Source organism: Perca fluviatilis, chromosome 20 (genome assembly GCF_010015445.1).
Source record: "Perca fluviatilis chromosome 20, GENO_Pfluv_1.0, whole genome shotgun sequence".
NCBI classification, from domain to species: Eukaryota; Metazoa; Chordata; class Actinopteri; order Perciformes; family Percidae; genus Perca; species Perca fluviatilis.
The window spans coordinates 14531957-14544196 of record NC_053131.1 but is presented as its reverse complement, the minus strand read 5'-3'; the positions used below and the strand labels follow the sequence as shown (position 1 = coordinate 14544196).

The following is a 12240-nucleotide window of genomic DNA, read 5'->3' as shown; positions in this document are numbered from 1 at the left end:
CAAAGTGTCTCCTCTGTGCTTTCTGACCACGGTGGGAAATCTTTAGCAGGAAAAGTTAACCCTCTCCTTGATTTCATGTTGTTCATGGAGAAGCAGGACCAGGAAATGAGTCGGGGGGGAAATGCAACGCTACCAAGCCACAGCCGAGCAACGTGCGTCACTGCGACGTGTAGTTACATTTTTCGAGAGGTGCTCGTCAGGCTACGGCGTAGGGTCTGTGTCTCCACGTACCTACGTACGTAGCCACGGCGTAGATTTAACGCCGAAGTATAAATCACGCTTTACAGAGCAAAATCAACTCGCTGCTGAACCATAGGTGAAAGTCATAAGGGTAACGTTTGTATTTTTGATTGCAGGGCACTGAAAGCTATTTCCTCTTTCTTTGCCCAACACCTTTATGTTGGCATGTGTAAAGGTCAAGGCTTTCTGACTCACAGAGTTGGCATTAGGTCCTGGCCAAGGCCCTCTTCCTCCGGGACCCCTGAGGCAAAACAATCAAAGAAGGAAGAGAAGAATAAAGGGAAGAGAGAGAGAGAGACAAACAGGGAAAAGATGAAAAATGGTGTGAAGAGAAAAGGCAACATAAATAACTTGTAGAAGACCTTTTATTAACCTGCACTGAGACAAAGAGTCATCATTTTACTAGCTCAATGAGAGGTTTTAACTTACATGTTCATTCCTGGCATGGGACCGCCCATGGAGTTGGGAGGAGGCCTCATACCTCCATAATTCTGTAAGACAAATCATGAATAAACATTGTTAGAACATTCAACAAGAAGTCATTATTGATTCCCAACAATATTCCTATTTTTCTTGTGTGTGTGTGTGTGTGTGTGTGTGTGTGTGTGTGTGTGTGTGTGTGTGTGTGTGTGTGTGTGTGTGTGTGTGTGTGTCATCATACCTGTGGGCCCATGGCCATTCCTCGAGGAGGGTTCATTCTCATAGGTCCACCCATGTTAGGATGTCCTGCAAGAACACACCCACAGAGTCACACACTGACGCACATCATCACATAACCCACTAGCGCTGGTGTAAATCCACATATGGCTCGTCTCTTAAAATCAGGAATGAAGACGTGCCACAGACAATGTCTCCATCCTAATCCCATTAGTTGTAACCTGCTGGCCCCTGAAACTGTAATCTGCAGCTAAAATCACCACGGACCCCTCACTGAGCCAGACACACCCACAAGTACTCAATCCACACACGGGCAACAATGAATTTCTACAAAAATCTGAAAACATAATATAAAATGTGTTGGCTGGTATCAACTGTCATAAATTAAATCAAACATTTTAATAATGTGATTATTCGTTTATATAATGTGTCAAACAAAAATGCCAAATATTTGTACAGTATGAGGATTTTCAGCTTTTCTTTATCTTTTATTATTACAAACTGAATCCTTGGGTTTAAAAAACTAAATTGTTGACACTTTACCCCTATTAAGGGTTTCTACAGGGTTGACCAAGTTAAATCTAAGACTTTAAGCCGTTTCACAGTCAGTTACAAATCACCTAAAGTATGAAAAATATATACATGTACATTTTAAAAACCAGTAGGAATGAGGCCTAGAATGATTTGCCAAGTGCATTAATATTTATAATCAAATTATTGTCAGTACTGTCTGTTTTGAAGGAAACTGGAATGAATGCTTTTCAAGACCTGCTGTTACCTGTTATTTTATGACATCTTATGGAATAAAAGAGTAATTGTGTAGTTTCAGAATTACTCCGGATTAATCAATAGTAAAAATAATCATAAATTACAGCCATAGTAGAGTCATAATCTATCATAGGCCACATCTACTATACAAAATGAACACATTTCATAATATGGAACCCCTTCTCAGAATTTCGACTAGGAGAACGTTCCCATCCTTACCTTGCGGTCTTGTCGGGTCCAAACTGTTTGGCAGGAGAGGCTGAGATCCAGGGATTCCCCCCGGAGGCTGAGGAAAGACCAGACATGGAAACTGAACTAAAATACTGACTTACATTCACATTGGCAACAGAGATATTAAAAAAGAAAAAGAAATTACTACAAAATTACTAAAAAAAAAAACTACCTGATTTGGCATTCGGAGTGCGGGACGCGGTCCACCTGGATACCGTGGCGACATGAAGGGCTGCGGTGAGAAATGGAGAAAAGAGGGAGGAAAAAGGGGGGTTGAGGGTGGGTAAAGTCGGGAAAAGAGGGACACAGAGAAAACATTTTCATTATTGATAAATCCAACAGCACTCAAACAGGCGTAGCACTGAGGACCCACAGATGGACACAGTGTGGTTGGAGAATGGAGGATGACACTGAACGATCATCAACACATCCGCCTAGAAACATAAGCGAGTCAGTGTTTTAGGATTTTTAACAATGCCTGCTTATACACACACTCGAAGCATGGCTTTGTGTGTGTGCAGGTGTTTGTGTGTGTGTGTTTGTGTGTGGTTGTGTGTGTGTGTGTGTGTGTGTGTGTGTGTGTGTGTGTGTGTGTGTCCGTCCAAAGACAGCGCTCACACAGCTCCCTGCACAGCCTGCCTGCTCTCACTGTGGTGTAAGATGATTCGGCCTGTGGTCTGCCGGTATAGTTAAGAGACACCTCAGGCCAACAACACCGTCCAAAAGCCTTAGAGGAAGCATGTCCACACTCTCGCACACAAGAAGGAAACCAGAAACCACAAGAATGAAGAGCCGGGCTGCCGCAGTTAATGGGCAAAGGCTAGCGTTACCTTCACAGTGGCATCGGTAGCTACTGTTCTGGACAAGTGTTGAAATCCACGCTGACTGAGAATGAAAGTTTATTACGGCTGAATATTTTGAATACGCTCTTTTCTAGTTGGAAGATCGAGTAACTAAAAACTCTCTCTATATGTGTGGAAAGTGGGGGTACCAATGTGTACCCATGTGTTTATGTGACGCTTCCATAGTGCCTGTCCCCTGTTTTATTCATGTGCAAGAACAAGTAAGCAGACCGGAGGGGAGTACGCTGTGTGCGTTTGTGCATGTGTGTTAAGAGTGGAAGAGCAGATAAGTGTGCAACCCCCCACAAGCTGCTCCGGGGGTGGGGCAAGGAGTGAATTATTCATCCCACACAGGGACAGCCGGTTTTGGGCCTCAGAGAGGATCAGGCCCTGGTGCCTTTGGATGCTTGGCTTTCATTAAAAAAGGAGCTGAGGGGGACCGGAGGGGCCGATATCTACGAGGAGTTAGCCAGAACAAAACTAAAACTAACGGGGCTCGAGGTTAGGAGAGGAAGAAGAAATTGTGCGAGTAGTGAATGGAAAGAAAAAGAGCTTGTGTGTGGGCGAGGAGGGGTGGGGGGGTGGGGGGTTTAGAGGGAATGAAAGAGAGAGGGGTGTTTGAGAGAAAGAGTTTGCGTCTTACCTGGCCATGGGGTCCCATCATGGGGTTGCTGGGGTTGTGTGGGGGGGGCTGTGCGTGGGGGGACTGCTGAGAGCCGGGTGGTCCCTTTAAGAAAGAAGAGCGATATCAGATAGGGGAGGGCCCAAAAGTGGGCTTTACACCTGGAGGAATTACCCGATCAAAATCATAAGAAAGAAAGAAAGACGAGAGGGGGGGGGGGATTCAGCGAGGAGTCTTCAGGTTGAGGAGAAAGAAGAGGAGCAACAAGATGGATAAAGCTCTCAGCTAGATAATGTACTCCTTAACAAAAAACACAGAATTAAAAGTCAAAACCCCAACAAGAGAACAGTTTTAAATTTGCCTTTCAGTCCAAACAAGCGAACAGAAAATCGGCATCAAGCATAATTGTTTCACTGAATTGCTTCAACATGTGGGGCTACGATGAAAGAGAGGATTCTTGGGGCCCTCAGGTCAGAGGACTACATGCAGTTTTCCTCTCAACCACATGGGGGCAGTGTTGCCAAAGGCTCACCGCAACAGGACAGGAAGCAGCAGAACAGCCACTAGTGGCAACTTCAAACCACAAAGATGATACTGACAAAAACAAGTTAAAGATGTTTTTGTTGCTACTTGTTGTGAGCCTGCTTCAGGAAGACAATGGATCGACAAAAGCAACCCCCGAGCTTCTTTGACACACTGCTGTGATATTGCAGACTTTTCACCCAAAGACAAGGGGGTTAACGACCCCTAATAAATAACTCATTATGCAACAGTCTTATTTCCGCTCTTATCACGGTCAGTGCCTTCATCTCTTCATTGCTTTTTATTTTTTTATTTTATTTGTTTAACTTTTGATCGGAACATTTGAAGAACAATTTAATTTAAACAATTGTTATAGACACTTTTAGACTTCTTTTTTTGATTTTACTCCGAACAACTTCCTGTACAGCTGCTTTTACATTTGAGCATGCAGCCCCTTTGTTAAATGAAATTTCTCAGAGTATCGAAACAAAAAAGGTATTGTTTAGGTCTGTAACTTGGTTTTGTAACAGAAGTATCGAAAATGATACCCTGCCCCAACTATGAGCATGAACCATATTTGCAGCAAACAACCAAAGCTTTCCGTTACAATAAGGACACACACACACTATAAATAGCACTTCCATGCGTCTCTCCTCACCCTCTTCCCCCCACCCTTCACTTGCTTATTCACAGTCGTACTCTCACTAATCCCCCCTCACCAGCACCACCATCCTCTCAGCACATTGCCTTGCTCTCAGCAAGCAAACAATGGAGTGGTAGGTAGCCACAGAAACAAACACTGGGCTACAATCCTGGTGGCACTGATCTTTCACATTTCCCTCTCTTCTTCTCTCCCTCACCCTTCTTCATCTCCCTCTATCCTTCCCTCTCTCCATCGTGTCACTCGCTTTTTCTTTTTCTCCACCACCTTATTGTGCCTCCTGCCAAATGCCAGTGCTGTCCATCACACCGCTACCTCACGGAGGATGTGTGTGTGTTTGTTTGTAAATGTGTGCACGTAGGCCTGTATGCATTAGTCTATATGTATGGGTGTGTGTCTCATTCTATTCAGACAGCCATCTCCCACACTAAAACCTTTCCCTTCAAAGAGGTGAGACAGGTCAGAGACAAGAGAAGGAGATGGAAGGAGTGGAGAGTGGATGAATACAGGATGGTTGAATCACAAATCGGTCAAACATCAGCCCAGCGAGAGCGAGCCACAGACGAATGAACGGCGTGAGCATCAGAGACTCTGGTGGGTGTAAATATTGAGTGGAATAAACAATGTTTCGAAAAATGTGGGAATTGAGAGTTGGAATCGTGGTGTCATCTGATCAAACTCGAATATTGATTTCAGTGTCGAGGACTTAATTACTAGACCCCGCCTGATACTGGATTTTTTAGGCCAATATTGATACTTGAGATGATCCAACTCTGAAAATAAACACTTTGTGATAAAGATGTCTGACTAAATGTAAAAAAAAAAGAAAAGAAAAAAAAAGTAAACTTGAAGACCATGTATCAAACTAGCTGATCTTGAATTTTTTCCAGCTAAACTGTAGGTTTTGAAATTTTTGGGTATTTTTAAAAAAGGTAAATAGATAATGTAATAAGTCTGAAATGCGGTCTTTACAGGACAAGATGAAAAAAAGATTACTCTTAAAAAACTTTTTTTAAAACACGAATGAATTAAAGAAATCTACTGTACTTTGATATACAATATTCCAACTCATAGTGCTGGAGATGGAATTCAAAGAATATGCAAATACTGCCTTAACTTTACACTATTTGTTTCTGGAGAGTCAGGTGGATAAATGGTAGAGCGACAGAGATGTGTGGTATTGGAGGTGATTGAGGAGTAAACAGGACAGTGACAGAGAGGGTAAGTCATACCTGGAAGAAGCCTGGGGGCATGGGACCACCTGGCATGGCGTCGTTCGGGGGCATGTTGCCCATCACGGGGCTGGGCGCTGCCGCTGCGCTCTGAAACACACAAACTCGCTGATTAAATGTGGTGTTTTGTGTTAAGTGTGTGTGTGTGTGTGTGTGTGTGTGTGTGTGTGTCTCCAACTGCTGTACAGTAACATTTATGTACACGATGCATTGGCCACCAAATTACTAAAGGGGGCAGTGTCTGCACCTGCAATCAGAACAACCCCCCCCCCCCCTCTTATCTTAAGTTTAATGGTTAATTCAGAAAAGTGTCTTCTATTGAAACCTTTAAACTGTTCCCTCATCTCTGCGGTAGAGAGGAGAAGAGAAGCTCATCTCTTTCTGTGATCTAGGGTAGAAGTGAAGACCAGCGTTTCGAGGAGAAATCTCACCAACATTCATAAAGTTTCAGTGACACATAGATGTAAAGAGATCTATGCCATCATACACACTACTGTGTATTGAGGGGTATTGTATTACTGACCAACATGAGCTGTTGCTTGAAGTCAAAACCTATTCATCCACAAGGTATGCAATAATTCGTATGATTATACGTAGTATTTATTATGATCCATCTCATATAAAAAAACAGTTTTACAATCTGTTTGATTATTTGGTTATTTAACAACGAGCAGAAGTAGAACCTCTCAGATGTCACGTTTCCACATAACTTATATAACGTTTTGTTGTATGCAAATTAATGTAACAGTGACACCTTGGCATGCACCGTGGAAACATTAACTGGTTTTGCCAGTTTATAAAAAAGGTACAGCCGAGTGCATCCAATGCAAACAAAACGGACAAATGTCATTTGAGGCTGTAGGTGGTGTTGTATTGTATTACAAAAAGGACGTTTTTAAAAAACCACTACAGCGTTATCTTTGTGTCTCATTTCACACACACAATTTCTATATTATATCAAACAAATGTTTACTAATGGTCCATTTTTTTACCGTCAGGGTAATTATGGGTCATTTTATTTAGGTCAGTTTCACTTTGAAGTAATTCAAAATTCTTTTATTTATATATCTGAGCTTAGTTTCAACATACAAACATTAATTTCTACTGCTTTTGTGAGCTTATAATGTATATTTTTTAAGGTATGTTGTCAAGGTATTTTGTATATTACTTATCAACAATAAATGTAATAATGTAATATGTAAGTAATAATGTTACAATCGTTAACGAAAACGAACAAAATAACGAAAACTAGGTGGGAAAAAACACTGTCGTTAACTGAAATAAAAATAAAACTAGGCATTACAAAAAACGATAACCAACTAAAACTGTAATGTCTGTTTGCAAAACTAACTAAAATAAAATTATCGAGTAAATGTCCTTAGTTTTCGTCTTTGTCAATGTCTTTCATAGAGTAAATAACGTTATATCTTTCAGAGTTGACATTTCCGGCCATAGACCTGTTTTATACAGTCTATGCCGTAGACCTATATAGTTTGACTGGGAACCCAGAAATTCCAACATTCCATGTCAAATTGAACACAACATAGTCCATGCCCCTCGCCTGGCATCTTGTTGGTACCAAATGTCAGAAGAAAGCGGCTGATTCCTATTTGATTATGACTGTGTCAGATAAAAACAAGTGCTTTTCAGTGGAAGGTGGTAAAATATGTGTACAATTTATTAAAGGGAAAAATCCCACAAATTTGAAAGTACATTTGAGAAGCGCGAACAAGGAGGCTAACCTTAACAAGGTAAAGGAGAACGTGGTACAGGGCCAGGCAGCATGACAGAGACAACCGCAAGACAGAGAACAGTACAGGCGTGCTTTTACCGGTGACCCGATAGCTGCTGGTTAGTAAATACGCAGGAAAACCACAAGAGGGAGGAAGCGTGGGTTACTATGTGTGTTGATACTGGGATGTCTAGACAACTGTGAGAGTCGACTGACTTCAAAAAGTTCGCCGCTTTACTCAAACCAAAGTTCAAAACACCTGTTCATGTATGTCTTCTTTAGTCCATTGGCTATTTAAGTTTTTTCCTGGCACACGTCACTTATACATTTCCACTTACTGCGGCGTCTTGTGTAGACTGTTTACATATTTGTGCTCATCATATGTACATTTTATGTAACTTATGGGCGTCATTGTTGAATACATCGTGAATAGCCTAAATATTTCAAAAATGTTATGATGGTTTTGTTGAGTTATTATCACACAATACTTTTTGACCTTTTTGAATCTTGCCCCTAACAAATAACCCATATTACAAAAAAGACTAAAACGAACACTAAAACTAATAAAAACTAAACTAAGCATTTTCAAAAAATAGAAACTTAACAAACTAGCAAACCCACTTTAAAAACTAATTAAAACTAAACTGAATTTGAAAACAAAAAGTCAAAACGAAGTAAAAATAAAAACTAAGGAAAAATTAAAAACTATAATAACCTAGTTAAAAGTAATTGCATCTGTCAATAAAAGAGACTATGCATGTTTTTTTCTGGTATGATTACATTTGAACACATTTAATCTATATACTTATATCTAAAATTATCATTGTTTAAATGTTGCATATGATCAAAGGATTTACACTACTTAAAAATATAGTAACAAGTCATCAGCAAATAAGTTGAGTTTGTAGTGTTTCTCAACTACAGTCGTGAAAAAATTAGGACACTCATGCTAAAGTTGACTAAAAAGAGGAATAAAAAATAAATAAATAAATCATCTTTTGGAACTTTATTTTAGCCGATACCGATTATATTATAAAAGCCCGATACAATGCCTACGATCCTTAAGATCGGCTCAGGACATCCCTACTTCAAACAGCATCTAATTCTCCTTAATTTCAGAATCTGCATGATCTAATAACTCTATTGTGTATTATGAATTCAAAGTTGAATCTTTTTTAAACCTGTCAGATGTATAGTTTTAAGTCATAATATAGTCATTTTGATTTATTTACTTAGAAAATGTTTTCAGTTATAGCTAAGCAGAAGTGAAGAAAAGAAACATGCGCTCCAAACAGGAGCCCCCTATATACAGTAATGTGAAAAGATTAGGACACCCATGCTAAAGTTGACTAAAAAGAGAAAAAAAAAAAAATCATCTTTTGGAAATTGATCTTAATGCCTTAATTAAAAAAAATAGGAATAATCCAATCTTTAAAAAGGACACCAATTTTCTTTGTGAATGAATAATGTATCGTAAATAAATGAATGTTCTTCCTTAAAATACAGGGGCATAAGTAAGTACACCCCTATGTTGAATTCCCATAGAGGCAGGCAGATTTTTATTTTTAAAGGTCGGTTATTTCATGGATCCAGGATACTACGCATCCTTATAAAGTTCCCTTGGCCTTTGGAATTAAAATAGCCCCACATCATCACATACCGTTCACCATACCTAGAGATTGGCATGGGGTACTTTCCATAAAATCATCTCTCAATGCAAATCAAACCAGCTTTTAGGCTAACTGAAATAAAACCATGCCAATCTCTAGGTTTTTCTGAAATTTCCACAAATCCTACCTTTTTCCGTCTAAGTGATCAAAATCAAGAGTCACATTCTTCTAGCTAGACTTGCAGCAACAATTTAAGATGATTACCTTTATAATTTTTTAATCAGGGCTTTAACCAGCGTTTGGATTTAGCTTGTCAAAAATAAGGTGGGTGGAATTTGGAAGGCTCTTGCTTTTATTTCAATGTGTCGGATACATATTTAAAAAACATTTACGTTAATAAAAAGTATCGTATTAGACTCTGTAAAGACTTGTATCAGGATCAGGGCCAAAAAAAACTTCATCAGGACATCTGTCTGGAGAGCAAAATGTGTTAAAAAGCAAAAAACTACACTTAAACCTGATGAGAGCAAATATTACCAATCATGTTACCACATCTAACAACAATATTACGGTTTTCAATCTCCTTCATATCAGCCAAACAATATGGAAAACTAAAATCTAGGATAGAGGAAAAGGGGTGAATGATTCAGCCTGGGAGTTAAATATGATATAACTGTATTCTTGTCAACACACATAGATGGAGATGCGTGTTCAGAGTGCTTACATAAGCACGCCGGAACAAACACAAATGCACGCAAGCACATGAACGCGCAAACACACAGACACACAGGGACACATAAAGAGTTGCATTACAGGCTCATAAAGTGCAGCGCTTCAGTACAGAGAGGCAGACAGGGGACAACCACAGGCTACAGGACCAGAACAGGGAGGGGGTTTAAGACCCAGGGGAGGGAGTTGCTCTCACAAAAACACACACAGTTCCACCAGTGCGCACACCTAACGAACACACTACATTTATGTGGCATACACTGTATGCTTGAACAAAAATGCATATTACCAATTACATGCATGTACACAAATACACTCACTGCCCTTCTTCTCCTGACTGAAATCAACACACATAACAAAATTAACACACACACACACACACACACACACACACACACACACACACACACACACACACACACACACACACACACACACACACACACACACACCTCCCCCCATCTTTATGCTAATTCTACTAGTGAACATGAGCAGGCCACTGAGTCCCTGGGGAAGAAGCCGGGTCGGCTGCCTCTTTCGCTCCTCCTCCACCCTCCCTCTCATCTCTTCTTCTGCACACTTTTCTTTCCATCTTTTCTCCTCTCTGTGACCCCCATCACTTATTTTCCCAGCACTGGCGCACAACAAGACACACACCTTTCCTGTGCCTCAACCCTTGTACCATTCCTCCCCATCACAACCTCTCCTCCTCTCAGCCCCCCTAGTAGGGTGTCAGCAGCTTGCAGAAGCTGTTGCTATGGAGACAGGTCCTATCTGCACTCTGTCCCCCTGGCATCCACCGCTCGAGGAGCGCAAAAGAAGAGAGAGAGAGAGAGAGAGAGAGAGAGAGAGAGAGAGAGAGAGAGAGAGAGAGAAAATACGAATACGAAGATGCAGGGGGGAGAGAGAGGGAGAGAGAGAAAGCACAAGAGTGAGATGGAGGCGATAGTGAGTAAAAAAAAAAAGATAGGAGAAAAGAAAGAAAAAAATGTTACAAGTAGAGAGTTCTGTTCACAATCAATCACGTGGTCACATTGTTTTTGTAGACTATTAACGAACGACTATCTGCTTGTGCATTCCCCAATTTGCAGATTGAAAGCAAACTGAAAGACCTCAGAAAGCGTAGTTGCCACCAGCAGAGGTAGATTTAGTATGCAGTCTGTCTTTATTAAAAACCAACTGGCCTGAGGAAATACAAAAAAAAGATCCAACAGTGTTTTTTTAGCTTTTGTGGTGGCACCCACAGTACTGTCTATATCTACCTTTCAATTTCAACTCGACAATCCAAAGTGGCAGACTGCCGGAAAACCTTGTGACAAGACTGCCTCCTTGAATCAGAATAACTTGATTCACTGAGAAAATAAATCAACCGGAATTTGTCTTATTCACATTGGTGCAGGTAAACAATGACTTCTAATGCAGGCACAGCATACAGGTAGAGAGTCTCTTCATGCAAGAAACTTCTTCAAGAAACAAGTTCAAGAAGACAATCCACAGCCAACATCAGTGCTGCACTAATTAGTTGATATAATGAACATAGATTTTTGTAGTTGAGGTGAATTATTCATTTTCAGGCGGAATGTATGGAGAGGAGTCTGTAAATGTTAAGGAATGTGCTGAGGAAGCGCCGGGTGGCAGCGCAACTTGAAAGGGCTTTAATGCCTGACATGCAGCAGGAAGGAGAAGAATACGTTTCTTTCATTGAAGCTGGCGGAAAGTTCAACAAAAACCCATGGGACATATTCTCAAATGTCTAGGAATATTTACACTGTTAAAACTGTAAACTATATTTTAATGGCCTTCCGCTGCTGTGCTGTACAAACACGGTGTCAAAGCATCCCGGAGCGACTGCTGCACAAAAATAATATTAGGTACGTTTTTAGGTTACCTGGCTATCAATAATACAATATCTGGACTACAGACCTGAACTACAGCTCATCGTTGGATAGAGAACTGCTAACTTTAGCACTTTTAATTTATTTATTTACTGCGTAATATAACATTGTTAGTATATTTAAAAATATTTAAGTATCTACAGACTTGCTCATTAAAAGGTCCCATGACATGGTGCTCTTTGGATGCTTTTATATAGACCTCATAAGGAGCAAGATTCCAGATTCCAGATCGGCCCATCTGAGATTTCATGTTCTCAAAGGCAGAGCAGGATACCCAGGGCTCGGTTTACACCCATCACCATTTCTAGCCAATGGGGGACCATAGGCAGGCTGGGGGAACTCACATTAATGTTAAAAAACCTCATAAAGTGAAATTTCCATGCCATGGGACCTTTAAATTAAGAAAAGCTACACCAACTTAGTGCTAGTAAAATGGAATATCTTTGGGTTTGGGACTGTTGGTCGGACATAACAAGAGTCACCTGACGATGTCACCTTG

The 12240-nt window shown here is 40.5% G+C and overlaps 1 protein-coding gene across 3 annotated transcripts in view; it reads right to left on the bottom strand.

The window, feature by feature from the left end:
- Positions 1-12240, bottom strand: part of zgc:110158 (uncharacterized protein LOC553590 homolog) — a 43955-nt gene that overhangs the window by 4443 nt on the left and 27272 nt on the right. For all 3 annotated transcript variants that reach the window (XM_039786576.1, XM_039786575.1, XM_039786577.1), the window contains exons 5-11: positions 5776-5865; positions 3382-3465; positions 2069-2128; positions 1885-1951; positions 902-966; positions 670-731; positions 436-481 (exon numbers count right to left, since the gene is read on the bottom strand). In XM_039786576.1, coding sequence (XP_039642510.1) covers positions 436-481; positions 670-731; positions 902-966; positions 1885-1951; positions 2069-2128; positions 3382-3465; positions 5776-5865 — 474 coding nt within the window. The remainder of the gene's footprint in view (positions 1-435; positions 482-669; positions 732-901; positions 967-1884; positions 1952-2068; positions 2129-3381; positions 3466-5775; positions 5866-12240) is intronic.